Source organism: Suricata suricatta, chromosome 6, assembly GCF_006229205.1.
Source record: "Suricata suricatta isolate VVHF042 chromosome 6, meerkat_22Aug2017_6uvM2_HiC, whole genome shotgun sequence".
In the NCBI taxonomy this organism is placed as follows: Eukaryota; Metazoa; Chordata; class Mammalia; order Carnivora; family Herpestidae; genus Suricata; species Suricata suricatta.
In genome coordinates, this window is record NC_043705.1 from 108023316 (window position 1) to 108036417 (window position 13102).

The 13102-nt window shown below is 47.8% G+C and overlaps 1 protein-coding gene across 7 annotated transcripts in view; it reads right to left on the bottom strand.

Annotated features, from left to right (window-relative positions):
* The window catches only part of ABLIM3 (actin binding LIM protein family member 3), a 110022-nt gene that overhangs the window by 26905 nt on the left and 70015 nt on the right, over positions 1-13102 (bottom strand). For all 7 annotated transcript variants that reach the window (XM_029943098.1, XM_029943099.1, XM_029943097.1 and 4 more), the window contains one exon: positions 10487-10574. In XM_029943098.1, coding sequence (XP_029798958.1) covers positions 10487-10574 — 88 coding nt within the window. The remainder of the gene's footprint in view (positions 1-10486; positions 10575-13102) is intronic.

A 13102-nucleotide genomic window follows, 5' to 3' on the forward strand; every position in this document is an offset into this window, starting at 1 on the left:
CTCAAACTCGCAAACCATGAGATCATGACCTGAGCTAAAGTTGGATGCTTAACCAAATGAGCCATGTAGCACCCCCACCCCCCCTCGTCAACCTCTGTATTTTAAAATGAGACACAGGGTGAAAGGTGCTCAGAGGATGATGGTAGCAAGGATGGAGAGGGGACCCAAAATTAGGCCACAAGGCAGGGTCTTCACTATGGAGAAGAGAATACTTAGCAGAATGGTGAAAAAGGTTTTTGATATTATAATGCCTCTCTGTAAGAAGAGCAATGAACTTGTTCTGTATGTCTTGTAACAAGGACCAAGGGCAGAAGTTTCAGGGAATGAAAATGTAATGTCTGAGGACTGAATGGGCCCCTCTGAGGGTGAGCTCCCTGTGCCTGGAAGCATGTAAGAATACACTGGGTGGATACATGCTCAGCACGGGTATGGTAGAGGAGATATATAGTGAAGGAGCTACACTGATGCATGTAACTCCCTACCCTTGGAGATTCTGCATTTTATCTTCACAGATTTCTCTGCATAGAAAGAATGAATTCTTTGCCCCTGTCCAATGATCCCACTCGTTATGTAAGTTTTGGAAGGAGTGGGACTCCTATCTGTCTTATCTGCAGATACAGCTGCAGGGACTGTAGATTCTCAATAAATACCCATTGAGTGAATGAATAAAACAAAAGAAACATGATATTCTGTTTTAGGCCCATTGAATTCCCTAAGCTGGGCTCAGAGATTTGGACAAGTGGTACAATCTAGACTCTGATTCAACAGCTCCAATTCCAGAGCAAGTGGTCTATCAGAATAGTCACTAGATTGGGGTTTGTTTAAGCATGACCTGTGGACCAGTGGTCCAGGATCCCAGTAAAATGCAGATTCCTGGGCCCCCACAAAGCCCCCGAAGGCAACTCCTGGAGGCGGGGCCTGAGAGTGTGTGAGATTAACAAGCTCTCCCAGATGACTTATGACTCCACATCGGAGGACCACAGGGCTAAATGCCAGTTAATACTCCAAATTTGGTCCTTTGGAATGTGTTGGGATAAAGAAACCAATTTTCTAAGACAGAAGAACTCTTTAACTTCTTGAAAGAAGTCAACACTTAGACTCTCGGTTCCGCAAGTCGTACCCTCCGCCTCTGAGACTGTCACTGACCGTTCCAGGCCCTGCGGTTAGAACCTCCTGTAAACGGTACGGAAGTAAAGGATTAGCTATTTCTGTATCAGCTGACTCAAAGGTTGAGATCTGATTCTCCAAAGCTGTCCCTTGGTTGGGTGGTAAGCCTCTTCCTCTTTTTTTTTTTTTAAGTTTATTTATTTTGGGAGGGGAGGGGCAGAGAGAGAGGAGAGACAAAATCCTAAGCAGGCTCCACATTGTCAGTGCAGAGCCCAACGTGAGGCTTGATCTCACGAACCCTGAAATCATGACCTCAGCCGAGATGAAGAGTTGGACACTTAGCTGACTGACAGAGCCACCTGGGTGCCCTGTGTACGGCTCTTCTTAATTCTCAGCAGCGTCAGCATCAGCCTTGTCTCTCTGACTGGTCATCGCACACCCCACAGTTTGGGTTATTTAATGTTTGGGAACCCACCCATCTCTTGGCTGGACCTTGAAATTCAATTTGCCAACTTTTTTTTGTTTTGTTTTGCATCAGTGGATGGTACAGTCTTACAGACCACTGGCCAGCATTACAAACACAGCAGTGACTGAAAGCAGCCCACCCAAAGGTTCTATTTGGTCAGCATGGTGTTTTTAAGTGAATGCTTTTAGACCCTGCAGGTGGCCAGTGACCCCTCCCCGCTGTCTGCCTCCCAGCCCTTCTCAGTTCATTTAAGCAGGCATTTAGGTTTTCAATCCGGCTCCTAGCCAGGGTGTCTTCTTACAGCAGGTTTTTTCTCTGGATTTCTCTTGACCACAGCAGGCTGAGGTTTCTCTGCTTTGATGTCAGCAGCCCTGCCTTTGTGACCTAGACTTGCTAGGATCTTGGATTGGCTCTTTTAAAAACCCCCGCTACAAACGCGCTGTAGCCACACACTGGCATATCATTCAGCCGTAAAATGGAATGAAGCACTGATACATGTTATAACATGGATGAATCCAGAAAACATCCCGCTATGCTTAGTGAAAGAAGCCAGACCTAAAAGCCTACATTTTGCAGGATTCCCTCTCTATGAAATTTCCCCAATAGGTAAATCCATAGAGACAAGGGGCAGATTGGTAGTTGCTAGGGTCTAGGGGGAGGCCAATGGGAAGTGTCTAATGGTTAGGGGTTTCCTTCTGGGAGATGAAAATGTCTTGTAACTAGATGGAGGTTGTGGCGGCACAGCACTGTGGATATAATAAAAGCTCCTGAACTGTACACCAGAAAATGGTCTTTATGATACATGAATTTTACCTTAAAAAAAAATCTCTGCTCCCTGGCCTTAGCAGGTGGACAGCTTCTGTAGACCACAGGGTACCCTGCTCTTCACTTACTAGTAAAGGGAGAGGAGCGGGCCTTTCTGTTGAATCTCACGTGCAAGAACAGCAAATACATCTTCAGTATAACCTTGGGCCCTGGTAGATTTCACCGCGTGTCAGGCAATATACGCATTATGGCGTGTACCATTCCTAAGGGGTTTGAATGCCAGTTACACATCACTTCCTAGCTGCATCATCTAGAGCAAGTCAGTTACCTCTCTGTGCCTCAGTCTCCCTGCAGAGAAAATGGGGATGGTAACGGCACTTGCCTCAGAGGCTTGTCCCGAGCATCAGTGGGTTAATATTCACAGGGCACGTAGAACAAGGTCCGCCTGGAGCGGGTACTATGAAAGTGTTAGTCCTTCCAATTATTATTATCTCCCCTGCCCTACCTAAAAAAAATCTGCTTGCCAGGATCTAGTCTGGGGGAGTGGAAAGGAATACCAGAGAGACTTGGGGGCAGGGGGTCATATTTACTCTTCTTTTCCCGGGAGCCTTGGCCTGGTGAGTGGAAGTGGGGGGGCCTGCAGCTGGCAGGCAGAGGGCTGGCGGAGCGGGAGGCATCCCCGAACAGAAGCCTGGCGTGGCTGCCAGCACCCCCTCTGGGAGGTTGGGCTTGCGCCCAGGGATGAGGGCACCTCAGGAGAAGTGGGAAGGCCCAGTTTACTTGGAGCTGATATCGATCAAGTGGGCTTGAAGCTTACTAAAGAGGTTGAAGAAAAAAGCCGGCTGCCATGAAGCTGGTTAGCACGCAGGGTACCAGGCAGGAGGAGGGAAGGGCAGCGGTGGGACCGAGGAGCAAGGGAGTTCACAAGAAATAGTGACTGCTGAGAATAACACTCTGGACAGTAATTCAAATGCATGAGTGCTTTCTGTGCATCATGCACTAAGTAAGCATCCTTATTGTTATTATAACTAATATTTAGCAAGTTCTTATGCTATATACTTTATAATAGCAGTACTTAAGTAAAAATGAACCATGAGAACTAACATTTATTGACCACACAGGCTAAGCCCCTAGGCTAAGCGCTATTAATAATAATGGCGATCTTGATAATAGCCAGCATTTTTAGTGCATGGCATATGGGGAATGGCCATTCTACATTACTGGATGTTTATATCAGCTCAGATCGGCAGGGCCAGAGGTCCCAGGCTCTGGGTTATAAGTCTTTATTATGCATTTGCTCATTTCAGTCTGGTGAGGTGGGCCTCATGCTGTTCCTGTTTTCAGATGGGGAAATTGGGGGCTAGGGAGCTTAGATGTCTTGCCCGTGCATCCAACACTGTCTCCTCGCCCTGGCCTGCATGTGCGCATATGGCCAAGTCGGGCTCCTCCGGCTCTCTCTGGGGGTCCTCTGCTGAAGCCGGGGGATTGCTGCCTCTCTGTGCCCATGGAGCCCTCCTTCCCCAACACGGAGGCAGCCAGTGCAGGGTGGGCGAGGGTGAGGCCACACAGAGAAAGAAGCATGGAGCAGAACCACCTGCTGAGTCCCGTGTGCTCCTCAACCCAGCCGTATGCTGCTTCTAGATGCTTCTCAGTTCTGTGAGATGATCAATGCCCTTTTACCTAATGTTGTTTCTGCCACCTAAAAAGTCCAGACTAATAAAACATCTTATTGAGCTAAAACTCGAGTATCTGACAAGTTCTTGACTTGCCCAGCGGGCAATTTTGTTTCCCAGAAAATAGAGGAAGCAGCCAGGGAAATTGCTACTCTGGACCTAATTCTGACCAACGTGGACAGATTGGCTGGTGAAGTAGATGTGACATGTAGCTGGTGAGAACATGGCCACATCGTTTTGAGTTTGAGGTGACCTGAGAGAAGAAGCAAGTTGGAAAGAGACTTTAAATTACAAACTTTAAACTACTATGCTATAATATTTTCTATAGGATTCAAAATGTTTGGTAACCCTAAAAGTCTAAAAAATATTGCAGCACATCCAAAATGAAAATGTGTTCTATTTAAAGTGAAATATGCTTAGTAGTTTCAGACTTTAGGAGATATCAGTTTAGTACTGTAATAGGATATGTTTGAAGAGTCTAAAATTATGTAGCAGGATTGGGGAAACATGGGATTTAAAGTTTTTAAGCATTACTCCTACAAACTAAGCTGTCAGTAGAGAGATCCAATTTAAAATAACAATGCTGAACTACTAGATTATAGCAATCAATAATAGTATGTTAGTGCCTTTTTAAAAAAGTTTATTTTTGAGAGATGAGAGAGACAGTGTGAGCAGGGAAGGGTCAGAGAGAGAGAGAGGGAGATACAGAATCTGAAGCAGGCTCCAGGCTCTGAGCCAGCTGACAGCATAGAGCCCGACGTGGGGCTTGAACCCATGAACCATGACCTGAGCCGAAGCCGGATGCTTAACTGACTGAGCCACCCAGGCGCCCCTGTTAGTGCCTTTTAAAGTGTGGTTTGATGAGATGCGTAGATTATGGCTGAGGGCTTGGTGCTCTACAATCCGTAGTGAGAGCAGGCACCTGCCTTGAACATCTGCTCGCTCCAGGCACCTCTTGCAAGGTGCTTGTCAGAGGAAAAAGAAGCCTCTGCTATTTATCAATGGCATCCCAGCTGTGCCAGAAATACAGGCTACCTGGTACCAGGACCTTATAACATCTGAACTGAAAAACAGACAAAAACAAAAAACCCCCCCAAAACCCAAAAAGCAGCATGATCTGAAAATAGAAGAGAGTTTGGTGTCATTATCAAAGCAAGCTTCCAGGGCTCCATTTTGGATTTGCAGTAACACAGAACTGAGGCTCCTTTATCTTGGGCCGTGGACACCTCTGAAAATCTGATAAAAGCCACAGACCCTCTCCTTAGACAAATACACCTGCATGCAAACTCTGATAAGCAATTTCTGAGGATTCATTGAATTCAGAAAGCCAACTACAAACCACAAGTTAAGAATTCTGAAAATAAATGGAAGAAAGTGCCTTAAACAAAGCTTAGGAAGATAGGCCACCCTAACCTTGGCCCAGGGACATAAACTTTCTAAACTTTCTCGTTCTCTGAAATGGGGATGTTAATGGCCTTTCGCTCATAGCGCTGCTGTGAGGCTAAAATGGGATATTGTGTTTAAAGCTCTTCATACCGTGCCTGGCACATAGTGGGTGCTTCATGAATTATCAGCTAATGGCCTATTATTATTATTAGCAGGATCTACAACTTGTTACAATACTTTCCTTCGGAGAGTAAGGTTTGTCAGCATTTCATAAAAGATTTCCTGCCTGTTGGTTTTAGTTACACATATGAATGATGACAGAGACCTGTTTAAAACTGTGCAGCTCAGCTCCTAGGCTCCCAGTGTTCTCTCTCTCAAGTCCTTGGAACTGGGGTGTATTTAGTATAAGAAAGGGGGAGATGAACAAAGTCTATCTTTCCTTTTTCCTGGGTACAAGCATTTTCAGAATAAGACCAAAATCTATTTCATGAATCATATTTGGTGTTTAGAAAAACTCCCACCGATCCAGCAGCTGTAACCTTGTGATTTCAGTATGTTTTGCCCGAACCTGCGGCATTTTGGCCATTATTTTGCTGCACAAATTCAATGACCTAATTTCCTGGTGAAGCCCAAATGAAGGGTTTGGACAACAAACAGATTAGAAATCTGGCGTCTTTACAAAAACAGTTGAAAGACTGAATGAACAACAAAACTTAAAACAAACCAAAGAAAACTTGCTTGTCTCTGGGGGACCCCGAAAGTTCTCATCCAGTCAGACATCAGCCTTCTCCCAATTAGAGCTCATCAGAAAGCCATCATACAGTAATTAAAACACAAACAAATTGACCAAATGAAGTTCTCGAGGCTGGCTGCCAGTGTTTGGCCGTGTCCCGCCACAGAGCTGATGAGACTGGGATTTTAGGGGCGCCTGAGTGGCTCAGTCGGTAAAGCATCCGACTCTTGATTTCAGCTTAGGTCATGATCTCACAGTTCACGAGTTCGAGCCCCATGTCCAGCTCTGTGCTGACAGTGTGGAGGCTGCTTGGGATTCTCTGTCTCCCTCTCTCTGCCCCTCCCTGCTCATGCTCTCTCTCTCTAAATAAATAAATAAAAATGAACAAACATTAAAAAATATTAAAAAAACAGAAGTTTTTAATTCAAAATGAAAACATTAAACTTTGCAGCCTTCCTAATGCTCTCTCTCATGTATGTTACTTCATGGGGCACTTAGCACCTTCCCATTCATTCTCTCTAATATTCATGAGGACTTTGTGAAGCACACCTGCTTTCTGTGGGTGGGGTGCGTGGGCCTGCCTCAGTTTCTCCACTGCATAATGCTTCCTCCGACTGCGGGCCTTTGCACTTGCTGTTCCCTCCGCCTCCACCATCCTTCCTGCCCTCTTCACCTGCCCACCTCCTACTCATTTCCAAAATTTTCGTTTGATATTTCCCTTCTGCAGTGGAGCCTCCCCTGACGTCCCAGACAAGATTGGGAGCCTGTGACATACTTCCCTTGTCCCCAGACTTTCCCTTCCCTGCACTTATCATGGCTTTCACTGTGTTTCACTTCTGTTTCAGTCGGTCTTCCGTCCTGACGGGACACTCAACCAAGGAAGCATCCGTGTGCCTCATTCACGTCTGAGCACCCAGCGCATCACAGAGAGCCTGGCACACCGAAGGGCCCCAGTTTGAGGGCATGAACAAGAGACAGAGTAATTTCCTTCATTTTACAGGTGAAGGAAAAGGCCCAGAGAAGGAAGGCACTTCTCAAGGTCACAGTGCATCAGCCCAAGTGCTGGTGCCTCAACCCAGGAGTCCAGGCTCTCAGCTGACTCTCCCTACATCTGTGCCCCCAGTGAAGAGAGTTTTCTACCCCCACCCAGGGAGGGTGTCCAAGGCAATCACAGGCCCGGATCTCAGTGGTAGCAGAACCCCCTGGTGGCTGCCTCCCCCAAGACACCCACAGCCAGAGTCAGCGTGACTGCAGCATGGGATGGCCTGGTCTCCCTCACTGTAGAATCACTTAGCATCCCTGAGGCAGGTCCTTGACCGCCCTGCAATTACTCCCACTCTCCCAGGAGCCATGAGGGTAGGAATGGAGATAATTAAGGAGGAGGGTGACAGGCCCTTCTTCATCACCCAAAAATATCTCCCACCTCCTGCAGGCATCTCTGTTGGAGGGTTGATTGTGCATTCTCTCGAATGGATTACAAAGCTGCTCACCTCATCACTTATCTCTTCCAGCATTCTGTGAAGCTCTGGCCAGAGGCAGGGTTTAGAAGATTCTGATCCATAAAGCTGTGAGCTCTGCGAGGGCACTCAAGTTGTTGGACCTCGCTGGTGCATCCCCAGTTGTTAAGGTAGCTCTGGGCACACAGGTGGTGCTCAATAGGTATTTGTTGGATGAATGCATGCACTAAGAGCTTTCCATGTGTTGGGAACTTACTATACCTTCTGAGGACCCTTACTAGCCTATATTACAGGCTGGGTAACTGAGGATCAGTGTTAAGAGGCTGGCCCAAGGTCAAGAACTTAGTAAGCAGTAGAGCCAGGGTTCAAGGCACCAAATAGGGCAAGGTTAGGATTGAGAATTCAGGCAGGGAGATAAAGGTGTTGATGATTAGAGTGATGTGAATGAGAGAACAGTTTCAACGCTAGGATATGTGTTCACCAGGAAACGGGGAGAGGAATACCATGCAAGAAATTTCCAAACTAAGTGCAAAGTCCAGATTCCCATAGCAGCAAGGCTCATGGTGGCATCACACCATTTGCTGAGACTCGGGAGGAATGTCCCAGCACATGACCCAGGCCCCTGCTGCAGGAAGCACTCGGGGACCCAGGCGTCCAGGGATCAGTACTGATGGAATGAGGACGTCCAGTCCTTGCAGGGACCTACATAGCAGGCAGAGCCTGGATCCTAAGGTGAGGTGGCAAGAGCCCTGGGTGGGAGTCAGAAGGCCAGTCTGTCCCCACATTCTCTACCTGTCTCTGGGTCTCACATTTCCCATCTACACAATGAGGTTGTTACTTTACAGTCTAGGGTGACTCTGTGATCCTTCCACCTCCAGTATTCATGAGACTGTACATACAAGTAAGTCATTGTAATTTCACAGCATCCTAGAAACGGTCACCTAGCCCAGTCCAACACAGGAATTCCTACTCCGGCAGTCCTACTAGATGGTAGGAGAGTCTGTTGAATATCTCTGGGCCAGTGGTTCTCAGTAGAGAACTATTCTGCCCCCCAGGCAATACCTGGCAATGTCTGGGATATTTTTGGGTGTCCCGATGGGAAGGAGTACGTTATTGGCATCTAGTGAGTAGAGGCCAGGGATGCTACTAAGTGGCATGCAATGCATAGGACAGTCCCCGCACCCAAGACTTCTCTGGCCCATAATGTCAGTAGTGCTAAGAAGAAGTCCTACTCTAGGCAAAGGCACTCACTGCAAGTGGAGGGAACTTGTGACTGTGGGTATTCGTGGTAGAACATGCCTGGTAGGAAGACACTCTCTTCAACTGCCTTAGTTCTGCCTTGTGGAGAAATCTGGAGGAAGAGCCCTTCGGGAGCTATTCACACATCTGGAGATGACTCATCAGCCAGCTACGCAACTCATCAGCCCACGGTGACCACCTGTACAGTGAGTACTTCTGGGATCAATGTCAGGACCAAAAGCTCTCAGGGAGAAGGCCAAGGACTCTACTACAAGTTGGGGAAGCTGGGAAGGAGAGAAGGTGTTAAGTTGTGGGCAGAGGCAGGACACCTGAGGGGGTTACAGAGTCGGTAGTGACTAGCCTGGGCCTAGAATGGCAGGATTTCCAAACGGGAGCATGGAAGACCAGAATGTTCCAGGAGGCAGGCAAGCAGAGCAACAACCCAGTGTATGTGCTCACTGTCCACCCTGCCCACCTCCCAGACTCATTTCTCCCCTCCATCTACATCCAGGCTACAGTGTCTCCTCCTTGTCTCCCACGCCTGCCATTTCTTTACCTGCTCTGTCCCCTCAGGGGGCATATCCCAGCCCTCCCTTCTTTGCCCGGTTAACGCTCACCCATCCTTTGGATCCCAGCTCCTGGCCCTTTCTCAGAGAGCCTTTCCTGATGTGCATCCCACCCATTAAATGCTCTCCAAGTCCCAAACCTCCCCCCTTCATAAAGTTTATCACTATGGACAGTTATTTGTGGAATTACTGACTGTAACTCCCCACCCCGCACTGGGCTGTAGGGCAGTGGGGCTCAGGCTATAGTTGGAACTCCCTAAGGACCCAGGGATGGGGAGCAGACCCCACACATGGCAAGGTCTCAGGAAATCATTGTTAAATGGCAAGAAAAGCAATTGCAATCTGGCTTTGGGCCGCTGAGATGTCGGGTTTGTTCAAGGCTAGAAATAAAAGGCAGTTTGAGACCTTGGTGAAAGGGTCCTAAATGCTCCGCTAAAGTATTGGTACCTGAAGTGGTGGGCAGGGAGGGGCCCTGGAGACCTCTGGACAGGGCTCTGCCAAGAACAGGAAGATGCCCTGGGAGGATGGACTGGGCAGAGGATGGAGGACAAAGCAGAGCCTGAGGACTGATCAGGAGGCTTGCAAGGATCCTGGGGCCAGACGGCTGGGCCCCAGGAAGTGGTGAAGGGAAACCTGCTCCTCTTTGCTTCCATTCCTTTCAGTGTACCCTAAGAGTCCTTGGGATGACCAGCCTGGTGTGGCGCCCTGAGCTGAGGGGTGGGGTGGGAGAGGGAGGTGGGGCAGAGGCCGTGATGCTGTCTGCCACACGGGCATCTCTCTGCGGTCCTCTGACCCCTTGGCCTGGCTCAGCTCAACTGCCCACCCCCAGGCAGAGCCGGGGAGCCTGCTCAGAGCACTGCCAGGGCAGCAGGCCAGCTGAGCAGCGGGCGGAGGCGCCCAGGGACGGGAGGCAGATTACATGTCACTTCATATTAGCCACACCGGCAACTTTGCCAAACCACCCAGAGAGGGGCGAATTAATTGCAGTTTTGAGAAGGAGCCAAAGCAAAGATAACACTGAAATGAAGGAGCCTGTATCTCCTTTATAGACATGGGTGGACATGAATGCCTTCTGCAAGGTCAGGTTCGCTTACCGGTGAGGTACATCTCCTCCCCCTCCGTGAACATTTGGTGGCAGCGTACGCATCTGGCACAGGTCGGGTGGTAGTGCTTCCCTCCTGCCTATGGAAACAGGAAGAAGGCATCAGAGGTCAGGGCTGGGGCTGCTGTCCATGGGGCAGGTTGGGTTTGAACATTTCCTGGGCTCACTCATGTTGTTGGTGCCCTAAAGTTGGTTGGGAGTTTACCCAGGGGAGTCCAGAACCTTCGAACAGCCCACCCAGGAAGCTTGGCGATTCCACACCATGGGTCCCTGGAGGCAGTTCGGCCGACTTCTCTGGACACCTGCACTTCTATTCTGGCAGTGGAAGAACCCCTTAGAAGCCATTGGGCCCACCTTCTCATTTCCAGATGAGGAAATAATCTTGCTTTAAAAAATCCCAACAATTCCCCAAGAATGGGCCCTTTCCACTAGTGGCACCTGAGTGACTTTGAGTATGCTTGGACCTGTGATTTAATACCATTGGATCAAGGAAAAAATAAAAGGACCTCCTTTTCAATCCTCTGTCAATTTTTAAAAATTTTATTCATTTAATTAATCTCTATATTCAATGTGGGTCTTGAACTCACAACCCTGAGATCAAGAACTGTATACCTTACTAACCAAGCCAGCCAGGCACTCCGAATTCCTCTGGTTTCTTCAAGGACAGAGTACCAGGTGGGTGCTAGTGTGTCTTTAACATCTATCCGAAACTTACTAACCTACTTTCTTTTTTAAAAAAATTTTTTAAATTTATTTTTGAGAAACAGAGAGAGATAGTGTGAATAGGGGAAGGTCAGAGAGAGAGAGAGAGGGAGGCACAGGATCCAAAGCAGGCTCCAGGCTCTGAGCTGTCAGCACAGAACCCGATGTGGGGCTTGAACCCACAAACTGTGAGATCATGACCTGAGCCGAAGTCGGACGCTCAACCGACTAAACTACCCAGGCGCCCCTAACCTACCTTCTTAAGGATGAGAACAGATTTGAGGCTTGGAGCCTCCAACAAACAATAGAATCTAGCTAGAGCTATATTTTTTTTATTATTTCTTATTTTTATTCTTTATTTTTAAAAATTTTTGTTTACTGGCAATATAGCAAGTGATCCTGTTTTTTTCCTGTTACATGTTTTTTAAAAAAAAGTTTAACATGTATTTATTATTGATAGACAGAGCACAAGTTGGGGAGAGGCAGAGAAAGAGGGAGAGAGAGAGAATCTGAAGCAGGCTCCAGGCCTTGAGCTGTCAGCACAGAGCCTGACGTGGGGCTGGAACTCACAGACCGTGAGATCATAACCTGAGCCAAAGTCGATGCTCAACTGACTGAGCCACCCAGGTGCCCCCCCCCCTTTTTTAAATTTATAGATGAGCCAGCTTAAAGATGAATGAAAGTATTCATTAAGAATATGCATACAAGGTCTGTAGACATGGCAAAACTTGGGTTTTAGGGCTCAGTGGACAAATAATGGGCCCCACAAAGGCGGGACCTGTTGGGGAGTTTTTGACTCTGACCCTCCTGGCTGGTGACTGCTGCACCTGAGTGCCTCTCCCCCATCCCTGGCTCACCCAGTCTGGTTTCCAGAAGCTGCCTTGACTATTCCCACCTCCCTTCCTTACAAGTATTTTGAGAAAAAATGTAAATGATTTGCAACTGCAAATTCTTCTGTGGGGCAAGAACCAGCCTCAGAGAAGGTGATGCTTCCAGGTCTCACCAGAAACCTGTAGCAGAGGAGGCGGGACTCAGGAGGACAGTCACCCGTGCGGCACTCACTTCCATGCCGATGATTCTGACCCTACAATCCCAGCGAAGAGGACATGATATGTAAGCGTCCTTCAGGGGCAGCCCCAGACTCTCTATATGGAAGAGGTTGGTTCATCACTGGGGTTGGGGGGGGGCTTGTTTTGAAGTTCAAGGGTACACTTAACCCTTGAACAACACCGGTTTGAACTCCCCACGTACAGGTGAGTATTTTTTCTCGCAAATACCATACGGCACTGTAAATGTATATTCTTTTCCTAATGGTTTTCTTAATAACATTTGCTTCTCCCTAGCTTACTTTATTATAAGAATATTGTATACAGGGGCACCTGGGTGGCTCAGTCGGATAAGCTTCTGACTTCAGCTCAGGTCATGATCTCAACGGTTTGAGAGTTAGGGCCCCACATCAGGCTCTGTGCTGCTACAGATCCTCTGTCCCTCCCTCTCTCTCCCTGCCCCTCCCCATTCATGTTTTATTTTTCTCTCTCTCTCTCTCAAAAATAAGTAAACTTAAAAAAAAAAAGGATACAATGGGGTGCCTTGGTGGCTCAGTTAGTTAAGTGCCCGGCTTCATCTCAGGTCATGATCTCATGGTTCAAGGGTTCAAGCCCTGCGTTGGGCTCTGTGCTGACAGCTGGCTCAGAGCCTGGGGCCTGTCTTCAGATTCTGTGTCTCCCTCTCTCTCTGACCCTCCCCTGCTCACACTGTCTCTCTCTCTCAAGAATAAATAAAAACACTAAAAAAATTAAAAACATTTACTTAAAAAATTAAAAAAAGAATATCATATATAATACACATATCTCACAAAATACCTGTTAATCTGTGTTTATGTTATTGGTAAGGCTTCCAGTCAACA